Here is an 18,294-nt window from a genome sequence, read left to right as displayed (position 1 = left end):
TTTGAAGTTTTCTGCTCGATAGGCCCAAAATGGGCGATTAGGCCGAAGTAGTTCTCTACCCTAGTGCATCTAGAACACCAAGTTGAGGGCCGGCGTAAAGTTCCAGTAGGCATGTAATAAAATCAAAGAAAAAGAAGATGTAAATGTATATCCCACTTCCAGTCCAGCCCGAGGTAATCGCATTTCACAGTCCATCAATCCTTCGATATACCCTGACGACGAACGGCAACCGAGTGTGCACATTTGAATTTAAAATGTTCAAAATCAAAACAGTGACACTTTGTCACTCCGATCCGGGGTCACCCCGAGTTGATTGACTGGGACAGTGATTTATCTTTTATTTAGGTTTATTCGATTGGATTCCCATATCTCAAATCGGTACGGTGTTCCGCGAAGCGTGAAGCGGAAAAAACCATTGGGGCAGTGATCGAAACAAGCTGCAACAATTGAATTCCGTGTCCGAATCAATCCAGAGGAGACAGACAGTCCCCCTCCTCTCCCCTCCACCATGATGGGATGTGGCTAGTGTTTGTTGGTTTTTCTTGGTTTGTGAAATTTTATCTGATGAAATTCGTCAACCGACTAGTGTTGTTTCGATTTTCCCAGTCTGGTAAAAATCAGCATTTTTATTGCTAAAATTTTGTTATCTCTCGGCCATGCTTGGCTAGTTGCACAGCGAATGCACGCCTTTTTTTTTTGGTAACATATTCATACATGGATCAGGGATAGACCCATAAGTTACGTCACGCTTTTAGGGTCAACTGGAAATGTGGAATCTGTAGTCATTATTGGGTGGAAAAAACTACAAAAATGAATCCGATGAGATGACTATCCATAAATGATGTGTGTCATAGTAAATGAATGCTTATACCAGTATATGAAACTTGTTCAATTTACCACTCCAGCAGATTGTTTTTTCTTCAACGGATTGAATTCATTTTCCCTAGTCGAATTTCACACACGTTGTAGAATACTCACATTCACAGTCGGAAGCTAATAAAATTGTTACACGTCAGCAGAATGTTCATTGTCAAAAGGCTGGCTGGCTGTCACTTTGCACTCACATAATTCAACGACGACACTGACGAATCTCTCTCTCTCTCTCTCTCTCTCTCTCATTCTGTGTCTCGATCTTTGCGCTAAACAAGTGATGACAGTAATACAATAGAATTAAATCGCATTCTGTCCGGAGACTCCACGGGACATCAATCACTCACGGTGTACACTATAGGGAGTGAACCTTAGCAACCGGTAGCCAACGAACCAGATTCATCACAGAAAAAGAAAAATGAATACGCAGCAATACCAAATAGAAATGGGTATTGTTTCCACTCGGCGAACCTAACCCACCTCCGCGCCTACGTTAACCTTGCCCTTGACAGGCACAGGCAGCAGTAAATTCATATTTCCGCTGATTGATTTACGATTGGCATTGGCATCCCGGTTTTCTGCGTCGAGTGATTTCCATGGCGATGCACGTGTTTGTACGGATTCAATGTATGACGACGACGACTCAATCTATTTTTTCCCTGGTCGGTGAATAGTGGATCTAGATGCCGCCATGTGCTACCTGAATTCGTATGAGGGAGTGCAGCCCATAATGCACCCCTGGGGTAGAATGCCCACTTATAGAAAAACAGCGATAACTTTTCCTCAGATGCATTTTCCGGGTAATGGATTGCGTTTGTTTTCAACTGGAGGTTTCACAAATGATTCTTGATCATAAAATCATACATTGACCTACTGATTCCCTTAAAAAAATAGCATTTTGTGTAAAATATGACACAGTTGTTAAAATCGTCGACTGCGAATTATGCTATTAACAGCATATATCACAAAAAATTGAACGAATTCATTTTTCGTATATTTTTAGATGTTTTACTTAATGAATCACAGTTTAACACTCTATTGAGACCTCATTTCTGATGTAACATAAAAGAATAATCATCAGGCGTTAGATCATCAAGAATCAGGCATTTAGCTTCCATACACCAGCAATTGACGATTTTGCTTAAACGGTGCGTTTTGCACCATCCTACCCTACGAGAATATGGATGACTTATAAAAACAAACTCAATTTGCCGGTGGACGAGTGCTGAAAAATCAAATTCCGGAAAATGATTGTAGGAGACTGATGCTTCCAGACTTCAGTGTAATATCAAGCTGAGCTTTTGCTGGCATAAAAAATATCAAGAGCAACGAGGAACGGACATTTTTTTCCATTTGTGTCAAGAATGTAGCAGGTTATCACATCACAGGAAATATGATAAAAATGATAATATGATTTTTCAATTTTGAATTCGGTTACTTGGGACTAGAATGAAAGAGCAAAATGTTCGTGGGCACCAATTATCGATCAATGTCGATGTTGAAAACACCAGCATAAAAAACTACAAAGGAAAGCCCTATGGGGTTGTACGCAATGGTGACGTAGGACAACGTGGTCTTATATAATAAATGTTATTTGTTAACTGCAGCAGGAGCTTGTGTTTTGTGTAGGAATATGAATTTAAGCGGGGTTCTCTCTGTTTATACTCTTTAGTATGACTATACTTGCCCTGAAAATAACTTTTTGATTTGAATTTTAGTTGGGACATGGCCCTGAAAAGGGCCGATGGTAGTACAGGCTTAAAGCCTTTGGAAGATGATCAAGACGTGTAGGCAGCTGGATCAGCAAATCGTATACAATCCCATATTCTTCGTTTCAATGATTGGGCACTCGCAAGAGTCTCGGCCCATCTGCTGCTGGACAGGGGTTGAACTGATGTCTGCCAAAGGTTGGAAGGCCGCAGAATATCAGTGTCCACCCAGCTAAAGCTCCTCTCCTTTTTAATTTTTTCTCGTTAAACTCCTTCTCAACAAGTTGGTAAATCATAGCCTTTTGCAGAAAGACGCTTAACACATCTTTCGGCGAATTTATGATCCTATTTCACGTCCTGGTTCTTCTCTATGCCTGTTCAGATAAATAAGTACTTTTATTTATTTTTTCTACTGCGCTAAATCGAACGAGTAGAAGTAAGAAGCGATGCCGGTTACGCGCTCGAATAATTGAAAATTCGATAAAAAGTTAATCGAATAGCTGGGAAAAACTTTACGATTAATCATTAATCGAATAATTGGACTTTCAGGCATCCCTAGAAAATAGTGTAATTTCATGTTATATGGTGGTCCTTCGAAAATGTCGAACAGCAGAATTGCAACCAGCAAGTGTAGCCCAAGAACCAAAAGCGGTGCGATGCTAGTTTTAATTGCTATGACGACGACTGACTGAAAGGGGTGAAAGTCAATTCTGTTCATCGATTTCCGTCTTTTGATGACCTTGGCTTCACTAGCCTACTTTGCACTATTTCTGCTATGCTCTTCTATCATCCAGAACAACAAACGTATCAATGAATGTGTTTGCCGTCGAGTTATTAACGAAACAGAAAGTCGATGAAAAGAATCGATCAAAATCACTTGCTCCCCTACTTCCAAGTTTGGTTAGAAGATTAAAACCCTGGAGAGCCTTTTGTGTGGTCGTTGGGGGCGTGTGGTTTCGAATATGGCGATGAGTGTGCAAAATGTTTCACAATTGCATCTTCCCTATTCGCACACGCCCGAAGATCGAAGGCGAATGCCACTTCGACTTGTTTCGTCTAGAAACGATTCTCTGATGACTGTGTTCGGGAAGTGGTGTTAGTTATTTCGACGCTTTTAGACAATGCTCGACAATTACCACTTTTTCAATAGTCTCTTGTTTTGAACAGTAGAAATATTTCAGATCGATTGGTGGTAAAATTATTGAAATTGGTTCAGGGGCAGCTGAGTAATTAACATTCAAAATCTTTCATAATTCCGCTACATGTTCCATTTTTGGTTTTCTCAAAGAGTACATCCATATAGAAATTACCGACGTAGTCCTACGTCAAAAATTACGTCTCCTTGCAGAGGTTTGGGGAACATGTTTCGAGACTTATCAATCAATTCGTCACTTTTGCTGCGATCGCACAAGGAAAGGTAGCACGAAAACAGCTCATCTAATCAAAATGATAGCTGAGACAAAATTTTTGGGGAACTAGATTGCCTTTGAAGAAATGCACAAGCTTTGGTTAAAATAATAATTAATGCATTTTTTAAATTTTCCACCCTACATCTTTAATGCTTATCAAAAATGCTAACTTTTATGCTTTTGGACACAATGGACACTTTTAAATTGACAAAAATCGTAAAACAGGTAATTTTTTCACACAAAAGTTTTGTAATTTTTTGCATAGGAAATGATTTTTTGCTTTCCGAAACAAAAATTATGTTGCAAAAATCGATTAAAATTTTTAAACCGTCCATTGTGTCCAGAAAAGATAGTATTTTTGATAAGCTTTCAAATAAGCATGAGATTCAACATCTACAAATGCACTTTTTGTTATTAAAGTTATAACAGTTTTTTTTTTCATTACTATTACCAAAATTTGTGATTTTTTTTTTCTGGAAAGACAATTCATTGTCCAACAATTTTGTCTCAGACGTTTAGATTCGATTAGATGAGCCATTTTAGAGCTTGAACTTATTGATAAACATCGAATAGGCCATTTTCAAAAAGTAGGCACGTGTCAAAATGACTGAATTCCAGCACAAACTTGAATTATTACCTCTAGCAAGCAATAAGACAAAAGTTCAAGAAATTATGGGAGGGTAAAGTTTGATCGATTCGTCAGTTGGAGTGGCTCTGTATATTTGCAAAAATGTCAAGGATTAAAATAGGACTATGCTATCCTGAGAGAAGCTTTGTCGTATACAATTTCCCACCTTTCTTTTGGATTCGATTGATAATAGCATTATGTGTGATACCCACTTTCGATGATTAAATGCCATAATGTACCACTGAATTGTCTTTCCAGAAAAAAATGTGGCAAAACATGCCGTGACTAATTTTTCTGTTATAGTTTGGACCCTTAATAATATGTAAAAAAACATACAAGTGTTAGGTTTTACAAAATTTTAAAGATTTAGAACTACTTTTAACTAGTAGCTATGGAAAATGGCCTTTCTTCAAAAATCTCATCGAAGCTACCTCTAAAGAACATTGAAGTAATCTCTGTCTTGCACTCTCTGTTTCCTCCTGGAATCCGGTCGATACGTCAGGTCCAACGCGCAGACCGTCAGCATCATCTTCGTCATCAGCAACAGTCAGCAGCAGTCAACCCACGAAATGTTTTGCCCTCCAGTGGAACATAATACGTGGTCTACGTGGCAACATCAGCGAGCTCAAACTGCTCATCAGCCAGCATGAACCGTCCATTATAACGCTGCAGGAGACGAAAGTGGATAATCGTGTGGTCGCGCCGGACTTTACCGGCAAGAACTACATCATGCTTCTTCAAACCGGTAGTCATCACTACTGGCTGCAAGGAGTGGGCCTTGCCATCCATGAGGGGGTTCCATTCGAGCGCATCGATATCGATTGTGATATTCAAGCCATTGCAGTTCGCATCCATTTTCCGACGCCAATGAAGATAGTGTCTATCTACATCCATCCGAATTCCCAGCAACAGTACCCAACAGAACTAAACGTTTTCTTGGAGCGTCTGCCCAATGCTGGTATTTGGTGACTTCAATGCGCATCATCCCGCCTGAGGTTGCACGGCATCGAATGCGCTCGGCCGCTACATTGCTGTAAAGACACTAACGGAATAGCTGATAATCCTGAACGACAGATCGCACACACGGGGGTATCCAGCAACCGATTCATCTTCTACCATAGATCTCTCGATCTGTTTGGAGGTGCTAGGTCCCAGATTTATCTAGCGAACACTTCCGTCTCTTCACCTGGCCAAATCGGTACCGTGGAGGTGCCCCAAAGTGAAAACGACGATTAAGCGGCGTCGAAAACTTCAGAGAGCACTGAAGTGCAGCAGAACAGTAGGATCGGATACAGCGGATGTTTTGCAGCAGCTCCAGCAAGCGAAGGCATCGGTTAAGAAGGCATTGAAGGAGCATACGTGGGAGGACTTTGTCGGGAAAATATCACCTAGCAGCACAACGGCAGAAATGTGGCGGACGATTAACACCCTGTGAGGTAAACGGCAATACAGCAAGGCGGTTATCAAGCGACACGATAACTACACGGAGGAAGTGGAAGAAATAGCAGAAGAACTGGCCAAGTACTACTGGGAGAGATCGGCGATCTCAAGCTATCCTCAATTGTTTTAAACAGCGAGAGAAAGAGCGGAACGGGATCGCGTAGATTTGCTAACACGGACTTCACCCTGCATGAGCTTCTGTAGGCACTCGACAAAGGACGTAGTGTCTCTACAGGTCCTGACTAGGTAGGGTATCCGATGATCCGACGTTTGCCTGTATCCGTCAAAATCGCGCTGTTGCAGCTTCTAAAGAGAGTCTGGCGTATAGGCGTTTACCTTATCAGCTGGCGAACCGGAATAATAGTGCCGATTCCGATACCAAACTGTTCTGAATCTTAACCTGCTGCTTTCCGGCCTATCACATTGACCAACTGTATCGCAAAGGTGTGTGTAGGACGTATCGTGAACCGCAGATTGAAGACTGAGTTGGAGTAGAATGGACAACTGGACAAGAGGAAGTTCGCTTTTAGAGCTGGGAGAGGCGTCGATACATACCTGGCGGAGTTGGATAGGTCATTGCCAAATCGGAACAAACACTGCTGGATAGCATCGCTTGATCTGTCGAAAGTGTACGACATTACTTGGCGGTACGGTATCTTGCGCACTCTGCGGAAGTGGCAGATCGGTGGGCGCATGTTCAATGTACTAAACAGCTTCCTCTTTTTTTTCCTTTGGTTTGTTTTCCGTCGATCTTGTTTTCCGTACTGAGTACCAATGCTACCGACGCCAGGGAGGCAGCTCCCACACCTACCTATCGACCCATCAACTCATGAACCGAGGACCAACGGCTTTACTTCCCTTCCGAAGGAAGGCGTGATCAGAGATGTTATGCCTCAGAACATCCCGGCGGCGCCGACTGGAATTGAACCCAGCTCTGCTGGGGTGAGAGGTAATCACGCTTACCATTACACCAGCGGCTTGAACGAAGCTGGTCAGGTCTTTCCGGGTGAACGTGGAAAAACATTTATCGGGTGAAATGCCATTGGAGAATGGAGTCCCTCAAGGGTCAGCGTTGTCCGTCGTTGTGATGCAACCGATTTTCAGAGTGGTGCTGAATACTATCACCGTGCATCTCTATGTGGACGATATTTTGGTAGTGGTATGGAGAAATAAGGAGCGTCTTCTGTATCGAGGTCTACAGCCGTAGCCTACAGAATTACCGCGACAAAATCAAGCATTTTATACGCCCGTCGAGAACCTAGGCACGATATCTTCATCAACCGCGCAGCTGTACCGAGGACGAATCAACTGAAAGTTTTTGGCGTCAACATTGACCGTTCGCTGTCCTTCAAACACCATTGCAAGATACTCAAAACCACGTGCGACTCTAGGCTGCGGATCTTGAAGATTATCGGGGCTAAAATTCCGCTAGGGTAACAATAACTCCGCAGTAACTCTGTTATGTATTGGATCCGCAATCGTCACATCACGACTTATCTACGGTATCGGGCTCGTCAGTAGAGCAAAGGATTGCGGTGGTCCAGACTCTTGCACCCATCTACAACCAGGTGATCCGATTCGCCTCAGGGTCGTACGTCACCAGTCCGATTCTAGCGATCATGGCTCAAGCATGCACATTGCCGTTCGATCTAATGGTTCTGCAAGCTATAATTCGTGTTGAAATTCGTCTGATCGCCTCGCGGTGGTTGATGCAGAGCTTCCAAACATCGCTGTACGGACACGTCTCGCCAACCGAAAGTGTTATGAACCCAAACCGCATATTGATTGGGATGTGAAACGACAGGTGAAAGCTGGGGATCCCCCCGATTCAGAGCGTCCCATCGTGAATGAGTTGCTGGCAAACCGGTTTAACCGTGCTTTGGCCATTTATACGGATGGCTCTAAGTACGAGAACATAGTTGGAGCAGGTGTATTTAGCAACAGTATTCAGCATGCAATAGGTCTTCCGTAACAGTGTAGCGTGTTTTCGGCGGAAGCCTTTGCAATCAAGTCGTAAGGTATTTGATAGTTTTTCACAAACCGGAAGTAGCTACACCCAACCGGGGGATGTAAGATTCGCTTACAATTATTTGGGATTCGGGGAATCCCAGAGCACCATCGTTCCATGATTGTTCCGATAATTTTCGCTGCAAAGTTTGGCCAAGTTGATTCCGCAAGATCTTTCTCCACAGATGGATCACTAATAGAGGCGTCCGCTGGTTTTGGTACTTATAACGAATTTCATAGCGCCTCTCGAATGCTTCAAGCTCCTTGTTCCGTATATGTTGCTGAGCTGGCGGCAATACATTATACGCTAGAAACTATCGCCTCACTTTCACCACACAGATAAAAATTCTGAATTTTAATTGTGATGTAAACATTCATTCACGTAAACTTGTATTTCATTTCACGCAACCGAGCAACTTGCAAACAATGTTGTTTACAGAGATGGGCTTTTGTATACAATATTTGATACATTGCATGAAATGTGTTCGAACTTTACATGATATATAATGTAAACGTATATTATATGTGACGCTCCATTTATGTGCATCATATTGAACAGAAATTTACACTACTTTTTCGAACTGTGCAGATCACTACTTTATTTTTACGGATAGTCTCAGTTCTGTCGAGGCTTTTCGCTTTATGAGGCCGGTGAAGCACTCCTCGTGTTTTCTCATGAAAATACGAGAGCTTCTAAGTGCTTTATCTTTAAAATCATTTGTCATCACCTTTGCATGGGTCCCATCTCATTGCTCGATTCCGGGCAATGAGAAGGCGGACTCGCTTGCAAAGGTGGCCGCTATGGAAGGCGATATTTACAGTCGACAAATCGCCTATGACGAATTTTTCTTCATTTGTCGTCAACAGTCACTCGCCAGCTGGCAAAATAAATGGAGTGAAGGGAGTTTGGTACGATGGCTATATTCGATCATCCCTAAGGTGTCGAAGTATCCTTGGTTTAAAGGGTTGGAGGTGGGTCGAGACTTCATTCGTGTGATGTCTCGCCTCATGTCCAATCACTATTCGCTAAGCGCTCACTTGTCCCGTGTTGGGCTGGGAGACAGCAATCTCTGTGAATGTGGACATGGTTACCAGGACGCAAATCACATTATTTGGGCATGTGCTGAGCACCGTGGAGTCTGATCCGAGTTGTACAATTCCCTTCAGGCTCCTAATGTTCCAGTTCGGGATATTTTGACTAGACGCGATCTGGAGTTTATGCAACTCATAAATGATTTCTTTAAGAACATTAACCATAGTAAGTTTGATTAAACTTGTGTTTAATTTGTGTTATGTGTGTGTGTGTTTGTATAATTACAGAGTTGATATAACGTTGATAGGATTAAGTACATGTTTTAGAAATAGTGAAATTTTTTAATCATAAATCATGTTCCAAATCTCCTTCTCCCTCTCCCGATGCATACAATTGTCATCCACTAACCTCGAGAAGACCGCGAGTAATCGTCCAAATCCTCTAATTTTAGATTTAAGACATTTATAGTGTATAACGAAAATGATAATTTGGATCTGTAAAGTTTATTCGATTGAGCATGTACAAATAAAGAAATAAACAAAACAACACAAAAATGCGATCACGTGTACAAATGCACCAGGTCGAGACGTTTGCTTCAAAACATGTCAAAATATCATAACATAAACAATCGAGGGGTTTTTCGATGGGACCTCATCGAAAACATATCGATTTTTGAAGTGGGCACTTTTTTGTCACTGTTTTTTTTTAATAAAAAAAAAACAGCAAAAAATGTTATCTTCCATTTAATTCCACTTAATTAATTTTAATATCCATGATAGATACGTATTTCGACTACAAGGTGCAGTCTTCATCAGTGTCATTCCCACTGAAGAACTTTTCAAAATATAACCCCCTTAAGTACTCATCCCTTAGGTAAAAAAGTCAAGATCATAGGTATAAAAATGAAACTACAATGTGTTGAATCGGAACCTACCTAACTAATAAAAACCAAAGATTTAAGTAAGCTAAAGGAGAAAAATCTATAAAACTCTCTAAAAAGGAAAATCCCCAAAGGATTTTTCTCCTTTAGCTTACTTAAATCTTTGGTTTTTATTAGTTAGTTAGGTTTCGATTCAACACATTGTAGTTTCATTTTTATACCTATGATCTTGAATTTTTTACCTAAGGGATGAGTACTTAAGTTAGATTTTGATAAGTTCTTTAGTGGGAATGACACTGATGAAGACTGCACATTGTAGTCGAAATACGTATCTGTCATGGATACCAAAATTAATTAAGTGGAATTAAATGGAAGATAACCTTTTTTGCTGTTTTATTTAGCATTCCGCTAACAACCCAATTTCATTACTTCACTGTTGTTTTGTTTTTCATACATACATTTTTTTTTAGTTTTAGCACTATTTTCAAATATCGACGTCCGCCTGTGTTTGGAATAACTCAACACCTCAAATCTCATCCATAAGTTTATTTGCCTATGATCTTTGCCTTTGCGTAATAGTCGAAATAGTCACCAATGAGATTTGCCGATTCTAAAGTCCATTGCTTAATATTTCGGCATTTTTCATTGTTCTGAAAAGTGTTCGTTTTTGCATTATTCGATGGAAAGTTTTACTACTTTAATTTGAACCAAATAAATAAGAGAAATTTAAAAATTAAGAAGTTTGCATTTTATTTAACCTATCAGTGTATGTCAGGTTGATCAACACTCAATTTTGGAATCAGGAGCAGAATTAGGTATTCATAATTTATTTTCTACTGCTCCGGGTTTCTTATTAATTACTCTTTGAAAACATTGCTTCTTCAACACAATAGCAAATAGTCAATACGTCGTAAATGCGTTTGCAAACAATGGCTTCAACCGTCAATATGTCGAAGCTTCAGGCACTCGCCCACGCGAACTAGCCCTACCCACAAGTAGAGCAAAGTTTTCCCAACCTGATGATGGTGTAAATTTTCGTGGGAAGTTTCGACAAATTGACGGTTGAAGTCATTGTTCACAAAAGCAGCTATGACGTTTTGACTGTTTGCACGAGACTGTTATTTGTACATTTAAAATAATGATTTGCTTTTTTATCGTTTCAGGTATGGAATAAAGTATTGAACATTACTCTGATTATCAGGTTAGTTTGAGGTCCTCGATATGAACTGATGCTTCTGTTTGAGAGACCAGAAACGACGTAAGCGTATGAACTAACAACAGTGCCCGCGCTTGGAATAAATAACCTCATGCAGCTTCTATCGTTGCGTAAACATTATTGCCATGAGATTTGTTAAACAAAAATCTACAAACTTAGGATATTTGTTTTATGAAATATTATCAAAGTTTTACTTTTCGATTGGCCCATAATAACAGCATAACCCTCCATGATAGGCCCCATTGGACACCATTAGTGTGCTATCCAAGCAATACATTTCACTCTTCTACCTCATTCGTGCTCCTCGATAGTGAACTGTAGAGGTAAGACGGGCTCATTTGGCTGTACCTCCGCAAAATGAGCGGCGATGGTTGGAAATCAGTTTTAGCACTATTTTCGAATATCGATGTCCGCCTGTGTTTGGAATAACTCAAAAACTCAAATCTCATCCATAAGTTTATTTGCCTATGATCTTTGCCTTTGCGTAATAGTCGCAATAGTCACCGATGAGATTTGCCGATTCGAAAGTCCATTGCTTAATATTTCGGCATTTTTCATTGTTCTGAAAAGTGTTTGTTTTTGCATTATTCGATGGAAAATTTTACTACTTTCATTGGAATGCATTTTTTGCATTGTGAGTGCGTGAAAATGCATGAGAATCTACGTGAGTGCATTCTTTCAGGAGTGCTCAATGGATGAGATTTGATAATAATATCCCGAACACTGTTTCTGCATTTTCGCCAACTACTTAAACTCCAGCATTATTTCTGGATTAACAATTTGTTGCTAAATAATATTGATTAACATTTTAACAGATCCAATCAGCATTAGTCGATTTACTTCCTCGGAGTTTCTTGTATTTTCTGTAAAATTAATTATTTTATCAAACTATGTAGGGGAAATGACGGCTGCGGAACTACTTTACCTTTAACTATCAGGGAGTAAATTAAGTCGATAGTAGGTAAAGAAGTGCCAAAGCCATTATTTCCCCTAGCGAAACTAGCAAGAAATGTGTTTTCAGCTTGTTGCCTTCTTGAGGCAAGCTTCCTCCAGTACCCTAATATGCGCTGATCGTTGACGCCATCTTAAAAAAAACCCTTTCGAGATCTCCCCTTAATGGAAATCCCCTGAATGCTTTGTTGAAAGCATTCTTCATTGACTGAAAAAATGATAACACAAATCCTTCAACTCAATCCGTTCAATCAAGATTGCATCAGTATCAATCATCCAATTTCCTTCATCCAGTTGAAATCGTCAGTAGAAATCGTACAACCGGGGCATTGTCAATAAATCTGCACATACCTTCCGGGAAGTGAGCAAATCTATTTCAATCCAAAACAAAGATCCACTCGGTCCAATGCATCCAGGCCAAAGCAATCAGCGTGCAATTTCCAAACTACACCTAGGCCACTACTGCTGCAATAGTGGACCCCCCTCCCCGTGCTGCTGTGCGCAAACTTTCCGGCCGATTTCGATAAACCTCTGCAAAAGCTGCCCGCTCGCGGCTCCAATCGATTTGCGGCAATTTCATAATCGAGTGCTATTTTAAACCGATTCAATTAACCCATCAATTGTCGTTAGCACAAGAGCCTTCTGCCCCCTCAGGTAATCGGCAACCTCGTGCTCACCACTCATGCAGAAAGCTCACCTCAGAGATATGCTTCTTAGTCGATCCAATACGGCACACGGCGGCCGCTAAGTGGATTTGCACTTCAGCACAAATAGATACACATTATGTTATTAGCTATCAACGCGCCGTCCACAGCACCGCCTCACACACAAGTGCCTATTAACTCTTAAACGATCCAAAGAGGCTTATTCACGGTTCACAGATCTAGACAATATGGATGTCTTAATCCGTCGGGCACATCCTCCTATACCGGACTCGGTCAATATATCTCCAGTTTACTTGAGCGATAAAAGAGCTTTGTATTTCTGCGCCTTTAAAGCGTGCTTTGGTCTAGTTTGAATTCAACCACCTGCCGCCCCTCCAGGGTCGCAATCATCGCCACCACCGCCGCCGCGGTGAATAGCCTGGATGTTATTTAATCCGTCTGAAGATGATGCCGATGCCTACAACTTATGTTTATGTTTGCTTTTGCATTGAGGTGAAGCGACTCTCGACATCGAAATGCAAGCTGCTCACCCGTTAGGATGCAAACAAAGCATGGAGGCTACTCGAATGAGAATGAGATGCGAGAGTGCGAGTGAGTGGTGTGGTCTATACGAATGTAGTAGGTTATGGCTACACAACACAGTGGAATCTTCAGAGGCTTTTTGGAAATGTTTTTTTTTAACAGTGTGGCTGAGTGCCATGCAAAGTTGTTCAATTTTCTTGTAATTGTTGGATAGAGGTTACATATGTGGCGTACACGCCAAGATCAACTTCACTTTGTGAAGAGTGTTTATTTGGAATAGTTTTAGATGGTTTTAGTCTTACAACGTAACTCAATGTTGACGGTGCCATAGTAGTGCCCCATTTCTACTACATTTCGCATAGACAATTTAAGAAATTCACACTTACATTCGATGTTCATTCCATGCATTATACGTGTATACAATTCAGTGGGTCTGTTTTGGAACTCAACCGGATCGTTAGGATTTTCAAAAGCAATTAAAGTAAATCTCCGATCACGCTTTCCTTCGGAAGGGAAGTAAAGCCGTTGGTCGCCGGTCCATGAGCTTTTGACCGGTCAATAGGTAGGGTTCAAGTGTGGGAACTGTTTTCCTGATGTCGGTAGCATTGGTACTCAGAACGAAAACAATATCAAGACGGAAGGCGTGATCAGAGATTTTATGCCTTAGAAAATCCCAGCGGAGCCCTTTGGGGTGTAAGGCAATCACGCTTACCACTACACCAAAGGCGCCACTGTTTATTTTGACTTGACTCGTGTTCATTTCGTCTTGCACTATCAAATGAACTTACAGTGAAAATAATGTTTCGTTTATACAACAAAAACGCTCGTTAGTTCTATGGATCCATTCGTTGTTACCTGCATCGGAAGAGATTCGTACACTTAACGAAACTAATGTCGTTAAAACTGTCACTCACAACTGATTTTATTTCATATTGGAACGAATTTTTTGTAAAATAAATACGAAATTTCGTGCTTCACCGTGCAGTGACAACTTATTGAATTACGCGGCAAATCACTTCACCGTGAGGGGCAACTGGTTATTTCACTTCGTTTCACCGTGAAGTGACACCTGTAATAAGGGTCAATACGAATGTTTCGTACAATTTACGAAAAGGTTGTTTTATGTACGAAAGCCGTTTTTACGAAACGAGCTCAACAGAATTAACGAAATAATATTTTTAGTGTACTTTTGCATTGAAGCGAAGCTGTTAAACGACCTTTGCTGGAGGTAGTTACGGGCGATTTTAACCAGATATAATGGGAAGTTGAAGTTACAAAGCTTGCACACAAGTCTGTCATGCCAAACATTGACAAACGCCTTTTCAACGTCTGGTGATTGGTAGAGTGCCCCTTTCTGAATCCAAACTGTTCCGGAAGGAGAATGTTGTTTTCCTCGACAAACTTGAGCAAACGATTGAGAATGAGTTTCTCGAACAATTTGCTCAGCGCTGAAAGGAGACTGATTGGCCTGTAGCTTGAAGACAATGTTGGATCCTTACCGGATTTGTGGATTGGTATAATTTTAGCTACTTTCCAGATGCTTGGAAAGTAGTGCAGTTCCAAGCATCTGTTGAAGATAGCGGTTAGAAGAGACTGCACTTTCATGCTGAGTCTCTTCAAGATCAAGTTAAATATCCCGTCAAACCCGGGAGCCTTCATGTTCTTGGTGTATTTCAGCGCTGAGCAAATCTGTTGTACTGTAATCATATCCACCGGAGGCACGACGCAACCTGATCAACGAGCGGACTTTGGATAGTCGAGCCAAGCAAATGCGATGAAGCGACATGCTTGCCGATCGCATTCACTTTCCCCTGTGGGGTGATTAAAAACCGATCGTCATCATTTTCGACTCTGAGAGGTGGAACGGGTTTGGGATGAGTTTTCAGGACCTTGGCTACCTTCCAGAATGGTCTGGAGTGGTCGTCCAGATTCTGGACAACATGCCCGAAAATTTCATTTTGGAGTGAGTCCATTCTGGAAGCAATCTGCCTGTTCAGATCGGCCATATCACGTTTGTTTTCCTGGAGACCTCTGAAACTGGCGTCTACGCACATTTCTCAAACTTACCCCTCACAGGAACTCGTCGAACGCATGTCTCGTCAGCCTCGGATATGGCCTGTTGGAGTCCTTCAATGCACGGTCGATGTCATCAATGGTGTCTAGCAGTGGGTTTTCATCGATGTTGCTGTCCACCATTCGTCCGTACTGCACCCAGTTGACATGGTGATAGTCTTTACGGAGGCAGCTTCTAGCAGGAACCACGTTGACACCGACTTCAGTCACCACCGGTTGGTGGTCGGAGCTGAGATCGTTGTGCGCCTCCGGCTTGGATAGTCCGATGTTTTACAGGAAAAAGTCCAGCGTGGAGGGATTTCCCGCCGGAGAGATGAAAGTTGGTTCGTCCGGAAATTGCACAGTGTTGTGCGTTCATGTTGTGCGTTCATGTTGTGCGTGGTCGAACAATAGACATCCGTTCCGGTTCCGCTGGTAGTTCCGCCAAGCTTCATGGTGGGCGTTCAGATCGCCCCCAACGATGAATCGGGAGCTACTACGGGTGATGGCGGTCAGGTCCTTCTTGAATTGGATTCCTAGTTTATTGCTTGCGGTACACTGGCGTGTGCAGTAAACAGCGATAAACCGGACGTTTCCAGTTGGTGATTCCACCTCCACACTAACGGCCTCGATGATAGAAGTGCGGATGCACCCCCCCCCCTCCCCCTCTGGAGCTGGTGCCATCAAGCCGGATAATGTTGTGGTCAGGCAACCAGAAGCTGTCGCCGAACTTTAGATGGGTCTCGGTTAGTAGGCCCACGTCGATGCTGTGACACCATACACCATACTGGATGATGAACTTACCGAGCATTTGTATCTGTTCGGGCTTATTGCGGCACTTACGTAGAGCACCGGTCATGTTGACGAAGATTTCCATCAGTTCATCTGCTAAGAACAGATCGGGATTATTTGTTTGAGCTGTTGGTTGTCTCCAGAATCCAGGGGGATGGAGAGCTTTGTCCAGCAGAAGGTCCAGACGTTTCTTTAGGGGGGGGGCGGATCGCACCCTTGGATTCGCTTGTCCATGAAGAGGCGGAAAGTCCTCTGCCGTGAAAGCCGGGGCCTTATCCTTCCTTCGTCCTGGTTGATTGTTGGTGGACGTTTGTTTTCGGATGCGTTTGAAATCCTCGCGTTTTGAGCACTGCTTGTCGGATCCTTGGTGAGCACCACCACAGTTGGCGCATTTGGACGCCACAGCTACATCTGCAGCACATTCGGAGGTGGCGTGGTTTTGAGCGCAATTGCCGCAGCGTGGCTTAATGTTGCAGTTGCTTGTACTGGACCCTGATTTCATGTTCGATAAACTTCGGATCGAAATGTGGTAGGCCCCTGATGACGACCTTGAACGGTTTTTCACCGGGGATGTCATGGGTGAAGAATTCCACCTTGCAAGTCCTCAAGTAGACGATGACCAAGTCATATTCCGCTTTCGTACGGAGCACCACCTTGGGCCGACTCTGCCCAACTTGAATTCGGCTTTGACGCCCAGCGACGCCAGATCCGCGATGAGTTCGTTAAGATGGGCATTTTTCACTACCAGCAGAGGTAGCTTCACTTTTGCCGCGCTCATGTCGGCAGCATCACCGAAATCTCCGTTCGTCGTAGAGGCATCGTTGCGACCAATCGTGCCATCGGACTGGCCCCGAATCTTCTTTCTCTTCTTGCTGCGTTTTTTCCGTCACAGCTGACTGAATATTCCCATCCATGGGGAGAACAGCAAACCTGTTGGATGTAGGTACCCGAGCTGTCACTATAGTTATCATATTCATCGGAATCGTCATCATTGTTACAAGGTTCACATTGCGGATTAAGAACTGTGTGCCATAACCAATGTTCCGATCTTGGGGTCTGATCGAGCCGATGCAGACTTCATCAAATCTGACAAATTGGCCTCTAGAGAAGTTTTGCGAACAAGATGGGGACGAATATATAAATAATTTTTGTAGCAAGATTCACCCGCTTGTTCATCCACAAAACTCAAAGAAAATGGCTTTAAAATAAACGCCCAGCTTATCCACGAATTCTGCTAAATGTTTGTATTTATGAACACATGGAGGTGGATTTCTTATATACGGAAACTCTGTGTATACCTGCTCTTCAAAGATGTTGTAGAACTCTGCTTACTTGTCCTTGTTCAAAAAATGGTTTGACAAGGCCAAACAGCTTATCAAACGCAGGTTTCTCACCATATCAGCATCCACATTAAGAACTTTTGCAAACTTTTCTGGCTTAGAGAGTAGCCGTTTGGTCATGTTTCCATTATTGGAACTTCCGCTACCTCAAATTTTCTACTTGATTTATTAAATTATATTTTATTATTATGTCAGCACAAAATGAGACCATCACCATTAAATTCCTCATAATTAAAAAAAAAGTAAAGTGCCCGAACAATTAAGATAACAGGCCTTAATTCGTATAAAAGTATATCATGACTTGTTTCCTTTAGTAAAAGGGGGAAATCGGGAAAAATGGATAATTTACTGAAATTTTCTCAAGATGAAACCATCACCATTCAATTACTAAGTCATTTTTAAAGTAATACAGTATAGTATGACAGGCACTAATGCGTATAACCGTGTAACACTACTGAACGTTACTTCATAAATAGGAGAAAATTAGGAAAAAAATGGCTCCATACATCAGCTTACCTTTCGATGTAATCTAAAACGTAATTTTTGGATCTCTTGGGTGTTTTCCTTCAAGAAGGACTATCATTGGACAGGTTTTCTCATCACTGACTACTAACTTTAAAATAATATGAAAATAAGGTAATAGTGGTAAAAATTACTAAAATACATACTCTGCACAGACTGCTGATGTATTAAACCATTTTAATGGATTTTCGAAATGTTTTTCTACAAGAGTGACCATATTTCAGAACGTATATTAACCAAAATGAGGTATTTTTTTAG

At 41.8% G+C, this 18,294-nt stretch overlaps 2 protein-coding genes across 2 annotated transcripts in view; one reads left to right on the top strand and one right to left on the bottom strand.

Moving 5' to 3' along the window:
* The window catches only part of LOC135703966 (extracellular serine/threonine protein CG31145), a 142,343-nt gene that overhangs the window by 71,662 nt on the left and 52,387 nt on the right, over window positions 1-18,294 (top strand). The gene's annotated exons all lie outside the window — the stretch shown is intronic.
* LOC135703965 (uncharacterized) overlaps window positions 15,401-18,294 on the bottom strand; it is a 43,721-nt gene continuing 40,827 nt past the window's right edge. Inside the window, exons 3-4 of the mRNA XM_065225321.1 lie at window positions 16,389-16,666; window positions 15,401-15,535 (exon numbers count right to left, since the gene is read on the bottom strand). Coding sequence (XP_065081393.1) covers window positions 15,401-15,535; window positions 16,389-16,666 — 413 coding nt within the window. The remainder of the gene's footprint in view (window positions 15,536-16,388; window positions 16,667-18,294) is intronic.

Source organism: Ochlerotatus camptorhynchus, unplaced genomic scaffold (genome assembly GCF_037179485.1).
Source record: "Ochlerotatus camptorhynchus isolate MF236.1 unplaced genomic scaffold, CSIRO-AGI_Acam_v1.1 ptg000227l, whole genome shotgun sequence".
In the NCBI taxonomy this organism is placed as follows: domain Eukaryota; kingdom Metazoa; phylum Arthropoda; class Insecta; order Diptera; family Culicidae; genus Ochlerotatus; species Ochlerotatus camptorhynchus.
The sequence above is the reverse complement of the archived record's forward strand: the minus strand, read 5'-3'. Positions and strand labels throughout refer to the sequence as shown.